This window comes from Opisthocomus hoazin, chromosome 6 (assembly GCF_030867145.1).
Source record: "Opisthocomus hoazin isolate bOpiHoa1 chromosome 6, bOpiHoa1.hap1, whole genome shotgun sequence".
Lineage (NCBI taxonomy): Eukaryota > Metazoa > Chordata > Aves > Opisthocomiformes > Opisthocomidae > Opisthocomus > Opisthocomus hoazin.
The window spans coordinates 55,150,553-55,163,710 of record NC_134419.1 but is presented as its reverse complement, the minus strand read 5'-3'; the positions used below and the strand labels follow the sequence as shown (position 1 = coordinate 55,163,710).

The 13,158-nt window shown below is 46.7% G+C and overlaps 1 protein-coding gene across 3 annotated transcripts in view; it reads left to right on the top strand.

Moving 5' to 3' along the window:
- P4HA1 (prolyl 4-hydroxylase subunit alpha 1) overlaps window positions 1–10,625 on the top strand; it is a 42,519-nt gene extending 31,894 nt beyond the window's left edge. Inside the window, exons 10-15 of one of the 3 annotated variants that reach the window (XM_075423197.1) lie at window positions 1,336–1,435; window positions 3,009–3,062; window positions 5,016–5,081; window positions 5,585–5,653; window positions 6,357–6,453; window positions 6,911–10,625. In XM_075423197.1, coding sequence (XP_075279312.1) covers window positions 1,336–1,435; window positions 3,009–3,062; window positions 5,016–5,081; window positions 5,585–5,653; window positions 6,357–6,453; window positions 6,911–6,981 — 457 coding nt within the window. In that variant the 3' untranslated portion in view covers window positions 6,982–10,625. Of the gene's footprint in view, window positions 1–1,335; window positions 1,436–2,891; window positions 2,946–3,008; window positions 3,063–5,015; window positions 5,082–5,584; window positions 5,654–6,356; window positions 6,454–6,910 lie in introns of all 3 variants that reach the window. The other 2 variants (XM_075423196.1, XM_075423195.1) reach the window with 2 other exon arrangements.
- The last annotated feature ends 2,533 nt before the right edge of the window (window positions 10,626–13,158 follow it).

Here is a 13,158-nt window from a genome sequence, read left to right as displayed (position 1 = left end):
AGAGAAGAGGACCAGGCAGGCAGAGATCATGCCAAGAGGAGGAAGAGAGGAGCAGGTAAAAACGAAGGTGCATTGGCTAGAATGGGATGAGTAAAGCAGCAAGAAAACCAAGCATCAGGTAAGCAGATAAGTTGTTTAAAAAAAAAAGTACAGTAGGTAGGTGAAATAGATGTTTTTTCAAAAAGAACAAAATGCTTGTCTTGTAAAGAAATGAAAAATGCATGTGTGTTTGTTTCAATGTGAGCAACTGGAGGTGTTCATGGCTGGTAAGGGCCCAGCAGGGATGTGCAGAGCTGCGGTTACACTAAGCTTGTGCCTGTCTCTGCCAAACACGGCTAGTCTGGGATGTGGCTGCTTCTGGAGGACACTGCTGCTTCCCACTCACACAGCTTTCAGGAATGAGCAAACAGTTAGAGGGGAAAGTGGTACACTGGGTTTGGGTGAAGGCAGCGGTTCTCGTGTAGAGCTGCTTCTCTACTGGTTCATTCCATTCTCTGCGGACTAGTTTGCCAATGACTTTAAATGCAGTATTTCTAGCTGAAAAGTTCTAATTTACAGTAGGAGGCAGTTAGTTTGAAGGTGCCTTTGGAACTGTGAGGCTGACCTTTCACATTTATATTTGAACAAAAAAAGTTGGTTTTGGGTGTGGTGTTTTTTCTTTTTCTCCTTAGAAATAATTGTGTACCTGAAACATGTGCTAAATACCAAATTTGTCATAGGCTGTTTTGGTAGAAATTGTTGAATAGGGAAAACAGTAGCTTTATGCGTCATTTAATTGGTTTCATAATGATTTTTAGTACCGTTGCCCAGGTAAGTGATGTGAAAGGACAGGTCACAGCACTCACCTGTAAGTGCCTGATGTGGAAGAGCTGAGTTACAATCACATAGACTCTGTGTATGCTAAATACGGTGACTCAGCTGCTCCCTCCCCAAGTGCTGCTTCAAAATGCATCACATGTGGGGGTCTAACTTACCAGTTTGGAATGGGTAAGAGCAAAAGTGTTTTGTGCCTGTTTTAGAAAACAGCTTGAAGCAGATTTCACTGTTTGGAATGTTTCCTTCAGTCATTTGTTAGTCCAGTATGGGAATTAAGGCCCTGGGTTTTAAAGCCTCCTTAAACCAGTGCTGTAAGTGTTCTTTCTAAAAAAAACCCCATGTTTATTAAATGCAGGCCTTCATAGTGCCCTGGAAATATTTCTGATCAGCCTACCAAATTCTTGGAAAGTACAAAAAAAAAAAATCTCAAATTCAAAGTAATTCCCAATGTTTCATTTGTATTGCTAGCTTACTGCCTATTACTACCATATTTTATTAATCTCCCCCCCTTCCACTCAGTGCTTGGTTGTCTGGATATGAAAGCCCTGTGGTATCTCGCATTAACACAAGGATACAGGACCTAACAGGACTCGATGTCTCCACAGCAGAGGAACTACAGGTAACTGTTCGGACAAGCGTGGTGGCAAACGTCAGTTGGCGTTTCATTTTAGACAGCTTTGTGTGCAGCACCATCCTCACTCTGGTAGCGTTGGTGAGGTGGCCACAGAAGCTGCTTCAGCCCCAGGGGCAGCTAATGGGATGGCTGGTTTGACTCCAGGCCATGGGAAGAATGAGTGGGGTTTTTACGGGGAGGAAGAAACAAAGTTGTCTTTGCAGAGTAGCACTTACTTCAGTGTGAAATGGCTTTCTGTTGCTGGACAGAAACAGTAATAATTGAAACTCCTGATGTTTGTTTGAAGTGGATGTGTCATTCCTTTATACTACAAAACTGTGCTTCATTGCCGTGGTGATCGGTGAAAAGTTTAGCTTGACTGGTGCTTAAGGACAGCGGGAGAGGATGGGTGTTTAGGTTTGCCATCCCATCCATGGTCCTAGAAGGCCAACGGTGTGTCTGGTGTCTCTAATGTGGGAAGGACTGACTGTACATGTAACTTGAGTAAATTTTATTTTAGCAGTTCTGTTACTCATTTGCTTGAGGCTTTTAAAGGAACAGCTTCACTGGTTCTGAGAAAGCGTTAATACCTAGAAAGCAGGACACCTAGGAAGTGGTTTATAAAAGCTGTTGTGCTACTCCGTTAAGACTCCTGATGATAAAATGCCCAAGCATCTAGTTGAAAATTGAGGTCATGAATATACAGAAGAGATGGGGGGGAAAGAAAATCAATCGGCAAAAAGGACAGTGGATCCTCTCTATTGACATAGAGATCAAAAAGTGATTTAAACTTGAATGATGTAAAGGCTCCGTGACCTATTTTGAAGAGAATATAGCCTGGAAAGTTTCTGTAGAAGAGAAACACTTTTCTGCCCTGGGGAAGTACCAGATTCCTCACCTGGAGTACATGCATCTTGCGGCGCCAGTCTTGGATGTGCTGCTGCTCTTGTAGCCCGGCCTCGTGGGGCTCCTCGGAGCCTGTGGCTGTCCAGGTCTTCAGGAGTTTCAAAAGTTTCATGGTCAGGTTCTGAGCCCTGAAGGTCATTGGATCAGACGGCAGCAGGTGCTCGGAAATGGGGGAATGTCTCACTGAGTCAGCGGGGGGCGGGCAGAAGAGCTTTCAAGGGAAGCTGACCCTGGGGAAGGCTGGGCTCAGCTGCGGCTTTGCTGGGAGCTGGTGTCCACTTGAGAACTGCAAAGGCAGACTGAAGGGCTGAAACCCTAAAGCCTGGCATTGGGTTCTGGCTCTGCCCTGAGGAGTCGTCTGGGCAAGGTCAGAGCTATCTGTGAATAAACCCACTAGGGCTTTGCTGCATGCCATGCAGTTTAGCTGGCAGAGACTTGTAACTTCCTATGGCTTGATTTTTAAACTTAATCTGTTGAAAGGCTGTAGGTGACAGTCAAATTCTTGTCTGGATGAAATACTGCTTTACTGGATTTTGTGCTTCTCCTTTTGCCGTAGGTAGCCAACTACGGAGTAGGAGGCCAGTATGAGCCTCATTTTGATTTTGGAAGGGTAAGTCCTGTTTTCTGTCTCCACCTCTTTCTTCTTCACACGCGCTGTGTTTCTCTTTTTCAGGTGGCAAATTATGGAGTGGGAGGACAGTATGAACCCCACTTTGACTTTGCACGGGCAAGTAAAGAGATGGAGGAGAGATAGTCACCTGGTGAAGCCTGGGCCTCTTGGCTGTGGCACAATTTTTATTCTTTAATGTGTATTAAATTTTGTAGCTCTTCAACTTTCCTAATCCATGTTAGTGGAGAAAGCCCTCTAAACCACCAGCTGAACTGATGAATGTTGTGGGCATTACAGAGCAATAAGGTCTTTTTTCAAAAATGTAATTAAAAAAGAATTATTAAAAGGAGATGGCTGATAGCTCTTAACAGAGCAAAGGGCATTAGCTTTATTCTAAATCTGAGGAAATGTTTAGAAATATTCTGTCTGGCCAGAGTACTGGCTGTGTAAAGCCATTTTGTTTAAAATCACTGACGGATGTACAGCTAAACTGTGTAAAAACTCAGTATGTACCCTGTTCTCCTGGCATGTGCAGAGCATTGCTGAATCGGGCAAACGTGGCTGCATGGGTGAGCGCTTAATGCCTTCTTCCGTGAGGAAGGCTTTGTAGGCAGCGTAGGAAAGCCTGCTTTGCAGCTTACTGTGTAGGCCTGCGATGCAGCGAGAGAGCTACTTTCCCCAGAGCCGAGATGCAGGCAGGCATCTTGTGTGCTGTTGGAAGAAATTTTCAAAATATTAAGTACTCTGTTACTGTAGTTTACATGCTGATTGCTTAGCAGACTCCTGAAACTGGAAAATGCCTACCAAGGTCTTCTCATCTCTCACCACCCTTATTTTTTTCATTATTTGATTGAAAATCCCAACTTATTTCTATTCCAGCTGAAATTGCAGACTGCTGGAAATAATGCCACTGAATTCAGTTGGTTATTTATTGGGCATACTTACGTGTTATTTAACACCTTCAGATTAACCTTACGCTGTGAATCCAAGCCACCAACTAAATCAGAATCTCTGCTCTGTAAGCACATGCTGAAAAGCATTGCAAACAATTAACAGTTCTGTTTGGAAATGCATGGGTTAATTTCTGGTAATGATTGCTGAAATTTTAGCCTGGATAAATACCGGCCACAGGGGTGGGTTCTAGAATTAGAGAGAGAGGTGTGACAAAAGTGGTGTCCTAAACCATCCAAACGGGCTTTTGTTCTTGTAAGTCAAGTCATAAAAACCTCTCCGCTACCCAGCGGCTCCCTTGGCTGGTCTGTTGGCCTGGTACAAGCCCCTGCTCTGCTGAGGCTTCCTCCCTCCTCCCAGCTGAAAGAACGGGCACTGGTGAAGTGCTGGAGGCCTCCCCTGCGAACACGGTGCAGCCACGCCATGCGCCTTCTCCTGCATTTAGGCAGGGATGTGCCTTGCTCCTGACGAAAGCTTCGGGGAGTGGCTGCCACAGGCGCCATGCGGCTTAATGAACCACTTGGATTTTTGATGGCACTCTGTAACTCCCGCATGCCGGGGAGGAGCGCAGAAGGGCAGCTGGGCTGAGCAGCAGCCTGCCTGGCAGTCGGTAAAGGCTGGAGCGGGCAGGGGGGCGAGGGTCCCAAGGCAGAACCACCCCGAGGGAGCAGGGCTGTGCTCAGATCCACCCCTGCGGCAGGGCTCTGCCTCAGTGTGATCCGCAGCGACCTGGGGCTGAAAAGCTGTCCTTGCTTGTGGCTCATCTTGGCCAAGAACAAGGGGGCATAAGTGAGTGTAATTACATCAAGTTTGTGGCCACGAAGAGGAGAGAGGTATATACACATACATACACACTCACTCATTTTCACATGGTGCAGTTGTTCTTGCCCACTTACAATTTGGGCTGATGCCATCCCTGTCCTGTAGAATTTTAAAATGCCTTCTTTATTTAAATTAATAGATACGCTCAGAGTACGTTCTCCCCTCCTTCCAAATAGAGGGATTGAATTAATTTTTCTGCATGAGTGTGTCTACTGCTGGCTCTGCAGCTGTGTGTCATTGGCTCCTCTCAATAATCCAAATGAAATGCTTATTAAATCTGCTTGCTTTTATTCACAGAAAGATGAGCCAGATGCTTTTAAGGAATTGGGAACAGGCAACAGAATTGCTACTTGGTTGTTTTATGTAAGTGATATATTTCTGCCATGTGCTTGTGCCAAAAATACCCATCACTGCATATTCTATACCCTTGAATGCTTTAATTATGGGTTTGTTTTTTTTTACTGAAGTGACTTGCAAATGAAGGCAGCCACTAACAGCAGTACCGCATCCGGGGTATCTTCTTACCCATAAGTAATGGTTCTTCTGCATGTTCTTAAGGACGCTTTTTCCCCTCAAAACTGAGCATCAACTTTAATTATTTGACTGTCTATTCATTTTTATATCTGCATCGGTATTTATAGCATGCTCATTGCCAAAACATGTAAGCGTGTAGCATTCGGGGGCAAGGCTGGCTGCTGCACTTTGAACAAAGTGGGTGGGTTTCAGCCTTTTTAATCACACAGCCTTTGCTCACTAATTGGAGGTAGAAATTAAGTTGTTCGATAACCTAATTTTGTTTTGCTAAAACGTGACACTGGAGAATGTATCGGCTTGCGACTCACCTGTGCCTTTTGCTGCCCCTTCAGATGAGCGATGTGTCAGCAGGGGGAGCTACCGTCTTCCCTGAAGTGGGAGCCAGCGTTTGGCCGAAGAAGGTAAGCAGGGCTTCTCATCCCGCCGAACCGCTCCTCTCCCCGCCTGCTCAAAAATAGAACAGATGTATTTTAAACGTTTAAAAAAGAGCTTTAAAATGAGTTTATATAAAGAAGATCAGAGCACTGTTCGTGGGAGCACAGAGGTACTTACTAATCACGGGAAGGGACTGGAGGCAGTACTGGTGATTCCAAGGGCCTCTGACGTTCTGCGTGTTAACGCATAGCTGCGTTTTGGACTTAACTGCTTCTAATGCATAGACTTTGCAAAACATTGCAATACTTCAAAACACATTTTGAAAATACTCAAATCTGTAAGTAGGTGTGATCTTGAGGCGTCTGTAGGGAGTTCTGCCTGAAATTGTGTGTTCCTGTTACGTGTTTTCCCTCAGAAGGGTCACGAATAAGGTCTTTCTTTGCTGGCCTGCTGCTCATTTTTTAATAAATCATCTTGCTTTCTAAAACTGGTCAGAGTTGAATGAAGCTGGCTTAGGTTTTAAAAATCAACAGCCAAGTATATATAGACATAGAATGAGTCAAAGGAGACACATTCCTTAGGAAAGCAAACGTTAGAATATGGAGAAGAGCCTAAGGCTCACCTGAAATACAAACATACATACATACCTTTGCCTTATCATTAAGTAACTTGATGTGAAAGTGTGTATTGCACAGAGCAAAACGCTGAGGATTTGCACTGCAATTTCAGGGAACAGCTGTATTCTGGTACAATCTCTTCCCAAGCGGAGAAGGAGATTATAGTACAAGGCACGCAGCCTGCCCAGTACTAGTTGGAAACAAATGGGGTAAGTACCCCTCGCGTTGTTCTCACTGCCTGTGACCCGAAGGTCTGGGGCTGCTCTGGGGGGTTGTCTTGGCTTTCTTTTTCCTCTGGACTTCACGGTGGAATAAAAAGCACCCAGAAAGTAGGTCCTTTATAAAGAAATCTACTTTTTAGCTATATCTACTTCATCTGTCTCTCTATATATGTTACGTATAGTAGCATATCTTCTTATATATGTAACATACATGTAATACTGTATCTACTTTAATAGTCTTCTGTAGTTTTGCAGCTGCTGGAAGGTTTTTTTCCCCTCTTGGATTTGTTAGGCCAACTTCACATTTGTGTGTATGTATTAAAATAATTTAGAAAATGAAGATAATCTTGTGCTTAAGTGAGAGCTGGCTGACAGCATGTATTTAGCTTAAATGGAAGCACTAGTTAACGAGGTGCAGTGATAAAATACCTTTATGTCTTTGCAGTATCCAATAAATGGCTCCACGAGCGGGGACAGGAATTCCGAAGGCCATGCACTTTATCAGAGTCAGAATGATGCAGACTCGTCCTTTGTCTCTCCTGTATTCAGTTTGTGTAAAATGCACACATCTCCTACAGTTTACAATTGACTAACACTCCACTACAGGTTCAGTCTTCAGCTACACCGGTGTTTCATCTGTGGACAAACCAAATGTGCTTTTAGTTCCTTTAAAATATCCCCTTAAGGTTTTATGAACAGACTATATTAAGGTCTATGAGCGTTACAGAAAAAAAAAAAAAGGGCAAAATACAGATCAGGGCCAGAACTAACAGTGGTGTTGTGTGTGGTGTTCCCTTCACCATCGCCCCCTCTGATCAGCGTGGAAAGCCAGTGGTTGTTCGATTGGAGTCCTCCTCGCAATGGTCCCTCCCCGGGGTGCTTTAATGGGAGGGCTCCCTTCTGAGAGAGGCTGAATTAAACCAGCTCGTATTGCTCAATTTCCAGACGTTTGACTCCTTGCTTTTCTAGAGTTCCTGACCACTACCGTTGAGAACTGCTGGCATGGTTTGTGTTTCTCTGGGGAACAGGTTATTATTGTGTTTTAGCCTGTTTTTACACTTCCACAAAAGCCCCAATTTTTAAACTGCCTTCCTCCTTGGCCTTTGGGGGGAATCTGGCTCTTAGCCTTGAAGATGTGAACCAGGAGTTAGATACGCATAGATGAGATGCTTCAGCAGTGTCGTGTCAAACACATGCCTGCGTCACAGCAGCCTGACCGCAGTTACAGCCCATCTTCTCTCCTTTTTTTTTTTTTTTTAATGTTTGTCCACATAAGCAAATGTTGCTTTTATTCTGTCATAGTAGTCAACTCTTACATCTGTTCCTTGGGCAGCGGGATGGGAATGTTACCGTCTTCACTAATCAAAATAATTGTGCCTTAGGACACTGGAATTTCCAATTGGTTATGAGACTTCAGGTGATGAGGCAATACATAGTCCTTACAGTGCTTTCCACCCTCGTCCTCCCAGTTTTCAAGGTTTTGTGAGAAATAGATGGCCTATTTATAATCCTAAATCTTTTTTAGATGCTTTTTATTCTGCAAATGTGTTCTGCTGCGGATGCGGGCTGCAGGCTGCAGCAGTGACATGACAGGGGGTGACTCTGCACAGGATGCCAGAGGAGGAGCCCGCTCTGGGTGGTTCGGTGTTGCTCGCCTGGCAGAGGAACCTCACGCCACTGCCCCTGGCTGTAGCTGTTGCTGCTGCACTCGTGAGTGAGGGAGCGCTGGGAAGGAGCCCCTCCTCCAGAGGCTCTGGTGCTGCTCTTCCCACGAGCCAGGGCTGGAGCTGTTTCCATTTATGCCACCCACACAGAAAAAGTGTCCTGAAAGTCAGCAGTGCCCGCAAGGGAAGAACTCGCTCACAGCAGCTTTCAGGGACCTTAGTTTGTGACAAGTCATCCTTACACTGAGATGAAGTTGAAACCTCTGAGGGAGATGAGACTGTGGCTGCTGTAGCTGTTGAACTCCTGTTCTGCTTGTCAGGCTACTGCGGGAGGAGTAACTGCGGCCCCTGCTGCCCCCGGCACGGGAGGAGCTGCTGAGCAGCGGGGAGAGGCTGCAGGGAGGTTCGCTTTCCTAAGCCAGCTCTCTCCAACAGCAGTATCTTTAGCAAAGCGTCTCAATGGTCCTCTAGCATGAGGACAAGAAACAAAGTGAGCTGCACCAGACTCTACCAAAACAGTCTGATTTTCTGGATGATGATGGTTTTACTGATTTAGGGGTCACACCTGAAGTCTTTACCAAGGAAAAAGTTCCAATTTTAGTTAGTGGGATTTTCTGCCTCAGTAAAATATTGAAAATTGAACCAAAACGTAGATGAAACCAACTGTGACCATGTTAGAAATACCTCTGGAATACTGAGAATGCAGTTTAAGGTACTATAGAGTATGAGAATCTGCACCCTTTCAGAAGACACTTTAAAATCTTTGTTGGAAAATGCATTGTTAAATTTCCCCTGAGCCTGTTAGCAATGGGACCTTCGTACCTGTTTGTCCTTAGCCCTGCATCCTTCTTGCATTTTGCCTGTGCTTTTGGCAGGTGTGCAACAAAGTCCATCCAGCACTTAAACAAATAAAAAGAAAAATCAGAAATAGTTCTGTCTCCATGTCTGTGCTGCTCATTTATTCAAAGTAGCTGGTAAATGGAGCAGTATCTGCTATAAATACGTTCACCAAGAAATGGGTAATTGGAGCATATGTTTGATCACTGAATTGTAATCATTAAAAAAGCCCAGATATAACATTCCTACTTACCTGTTTTCTCCCTTCCACACAGTGTCCTTCATCTCTGTTCCCATAAATGGTTTTCTCTTTCCCCTTTTTTGACTTAAGTCTTAAGCTCCAAAAAAAGGTAACCTTGGCTGCAGGTAAGTCCTGCCACTGTCCTGCAAATAAAAGGATGCAACGAACGATGTGCTGTTAGGAGTCTTACCCATGGGGCACTAATTTGCTCTCAGTAGCTCGGAGGCCTCTATAAATGCTTTTAGAAAAGCCAATCCCACACCGTTAGCAAGCACAAAAAGAAATAGATGTATTGCCGCCATGAACACATGTAGAAAACAGCATCTGGTTTTCCTTCCAGAAAAGCTGTTTTTTTCTAAAGTGGGCAGAGGAATTACTTAACACATCAAAATAGTTAAAGGGTGAAAGTTGTACAATTTACATAAGGTAGAAGAGAAATACTGAATAGAAACTGTGGTCTCTTAGATGTTGGGTGAAGAAAGGATGGGTGGGAGCAAGGAGAAGTTACAGTTTTGTTATATTAAGCAGTGGGGGTTGGTGGGGTTTTTCTGCCCATCTCTGTTCAGCCACCACCAAAGGGTGAGTGACAGGCTTGAGAGAGTTTGGGGACTGTCTGGGGGAGTTTGCCAAACAGTTACTGCCCGCAGCTCAGCCACCAGTGAGTGCCTCCAGTGTGTAAGGAACGGGATGCAAGAGGCAGTGCTTGGAGGGGTGAACATGTTCTAGAGCGTGAGTTTTTAAGCAGTGAACTCTTCCATGACTTGCAATTCTTTGAGGAGCAAAAATAGTTTAGTCTTTCGACAATAGAAAATTTCACTTGGTTTCAGAAAAAAAAATATCCCTCAAAACTAAAACACAAGTCTGCTGAGGCACATCAGACCGAAACGTTCCACAGTGTTAGAGGAGAAAGGCTAAGCTGATTTTTTTTTTTTTTTTTTTAAGCTGCAGCCAGACTGTATTTCCTCGCACTCCACTGCAGTAGTGTTCAGGCACCAACACTGGATGTGCAGGGACTGACGCGGGTGGTGCTGCGGCTTTCTGCCTTACCCCTTCATTTCGCAAAGGGCTTTTGGATCAAGAGCGTGGCTCCTGTGTGAATCGAGTTTTGTGTTAAAGATCATTGAGTACTGTTTGGCTTACAGTGACTGACTATTGAGAAACTGCCTTACTGTTAAATTTTTTGTAATAAAATTTTTAATGTAAAAAAAAAAAAAGGGCTTAAAATAAAAGCCACTGCCATTAGCAGTGAAAAAAATCCTCCACATCAAACTCTCCTTGTATATGGCTGTTGTAAAGCTGATCACACAGATTTTTATCACCATATATGTTTCCTGGAAACAGCTCCTTTGTTTCACTTCGTTATCTAGGTGGGCAGGTGTGGAAGATGCCTGTATCACAAATTACTATTAAACACATGCTCAGACCCAAACTTTGTGTCTCGGCTGGAAACACCCAGAAGTAATGGACTGCGAAAGGGGAGGGCAGCTAATGCTGGGCTGAAAGCATGTGCGCAAAAAACAACAAAATGGAGCTGAACTGCTCTTCAGGATGAGCGTGGCCCGGCCCTTTTAGCTCCCTACTGCCTTGGTTTATGGCAGTAGCTGGTGTGGGGTTTAATAGTGATATGGGAGCCACAGGAGCTCCTGGCTTGAAACTCAAAAAGAGGCACAGCAAAGGGTCAGCTGCTGAGAGACCCTTTTCCAGGGATGGAAAATAGTTCCATTTCCTGGTGCCAAGTGGCCAGCCGACCAGTTACTGTCACTAGTTTCAGGGAGGGGGTGAAAGCTAAGCCTGACCTGCGACAAAGGCACAAGGGGGACAGAGCACGCGGGTGCAGGCTGCTGTGTTCCATCATCATGAGTTCTGTGGTTCGTACACGGCTGCTGGGCCTGCTGTTCACTCTTGCGAAATGGTGGAGCTCATACTTCAGTTGTGGTCATCGGGAATTTAAAAAACAAAAGCATAGCAAGGGCTGGTTGGATGCCTCAAGCCTTTTGCCTGTGGAACAGAGCCTTGCACTGGTGACAGAGCACTTGGCTTACTGTTAGGGACCTGACCTCCCCTCCCTGTGCAGCCCACAGACACAGCTAACGTGCTCCCAGATTTGGCCACCGTGGGATAGGAAGTAAGTGTAAGGGGTACCAACTTTTTTTTTACGTATGTTTTGGAAACATGAATTGATGCCCTCCCCAGCCGCTCCATGCATGCTGCTGAACTGCTGCCGTGCCCCTCTCAGCAAGGTGGGCCAATGCCAGGAGAATGTGAGCAGCCAGATGGCTCCCTCCTTTCAGAGGACAGGGCTGGCACCAACCCTTTGTGCTCTTTGGGGTGTTTGTGGGCTGCCTGCCCCCCCGCTTGGCCTGGGGACACCGCTTCCTTGCCCCAGGCTGGCACCGGCTGAAGCGGGGCTGCCCCTTTGTGGGCAGGTGTGAGGCTCCTGCCCTCAGCCTGGTCACCAAGCTGCTGTCACCCAAGCCAGCGGCACAGGGCTGCAGCACAGCGGCCTCGGGGCGAGACACAGGTCACAGCTGTCCTTCCTGAGAGAAGACAGCTGGGCAGCCCTGCCTTTGGCGTCTGGCCTGAGGCACCTGCCCAGGATCTGGGGGGGCCTCAGTGGCCTTTGCCCCGTCCCACGGAGGAAGGGAAGGATTGTGGGTCGGCCCTCTGCTACCCCTGACCAGCGTTTATGCCCTGTGGCTTCCCACCGTTCTCCCTGGGGATGCAGGGCTCTTCCAGCACAGGTGCCCCTAGAGCACAACGATGGGGGGGCACCACAACCCCAGCAGGAACCCTGCCTGGGTAAGAGCTGCCGCAGTGGCAGCTGAGCAAAGCAGGGTAAGGTCCAGAACAGGGAAAAAGGCCTGCGAAAAGCTGCAGGGCAGGATGCGACAAAGAGAAAGGAAAGAGTCTGACAGTAGCCACACCTACAGGGTCTTCAAACACCCACGCATCCCCCTCCAGCTGCTGGACTCAGACCTGACCCTATGAGGGACTCGGTCATTTCGTCGTCGAGCTACATTTCTTGTTCCAATAATCAGGGTCACATCTGGCTCTCAAACCAGGCTTTGAACTGACCACAGATTACCCACTAACCCTCACCACAAGCTGCCTGTTGCCTCTGCTTAGGCCATGTTTAAACAACTCACTGAGCTGGCCGAAACCAAGAGCTCAGTCCCTCAATCCTCTGTCCTGCCCCCGCAGCACACAAAGGGAAGAATCCTGCCAAGCCAGCGCGTGACCACGCACCTCTGCCTATGACCGTGTGCGCTGAAAATGAAATGCACAAAAGCAGCTGGACCAGCCCCGGTGCTTCCCTCCTGGGAGCCAAGCCCAGGACGCAAGGGTCGACGTTTGCTTTGGCATGGCAGATAATGCAAAGCCAAGAGGGTTTCCAGCTTCAGCCAGGACAGGGTTCACAGCCATTAGCGCGGGGGGGACATGGGCACACACCTCCAGCTGCAGGACGGGTGTCTGCCCCGCAGAGCCAGCTCTGCCTCCGGTTCGACAGGAGCCGGCTGCCAGCAGTCTGACAGGGTCACTAGGAGCAAGTGACTCACGGCAGCCCGAGGGCTGCTCTATATTTAAGCATTACAGAGTCAGAAATGAATGCATGGAGGCAGCAGCTCCCTAACCTGAGGTCAAGACAAGGTTCAGAAACCAGTTGTCAGAGTTCACCATCGTGGCAAACAACATCTGTATCTCTCAAATTCTTAGAGAGAAAAATCGGCCTAGGGAAGGGGGCATTTGCAACCACAGTGGGTCAAAGTAAGGCCCGAGAACCTGCAGGTACCTGCCATGCCCATCCACTTCAGGAAGTCCCCACTTCTGCAGCTGCCGAGCCTGAGCAGCAATTCCCTGAGATAACTCTGTGTGTGTGGGGGGGTGTTGTGTAGCATTTGTTAGTTTATACGCAATTCTACTTTTTTCCTGGTCTTCAGACCTTGAAGTCTG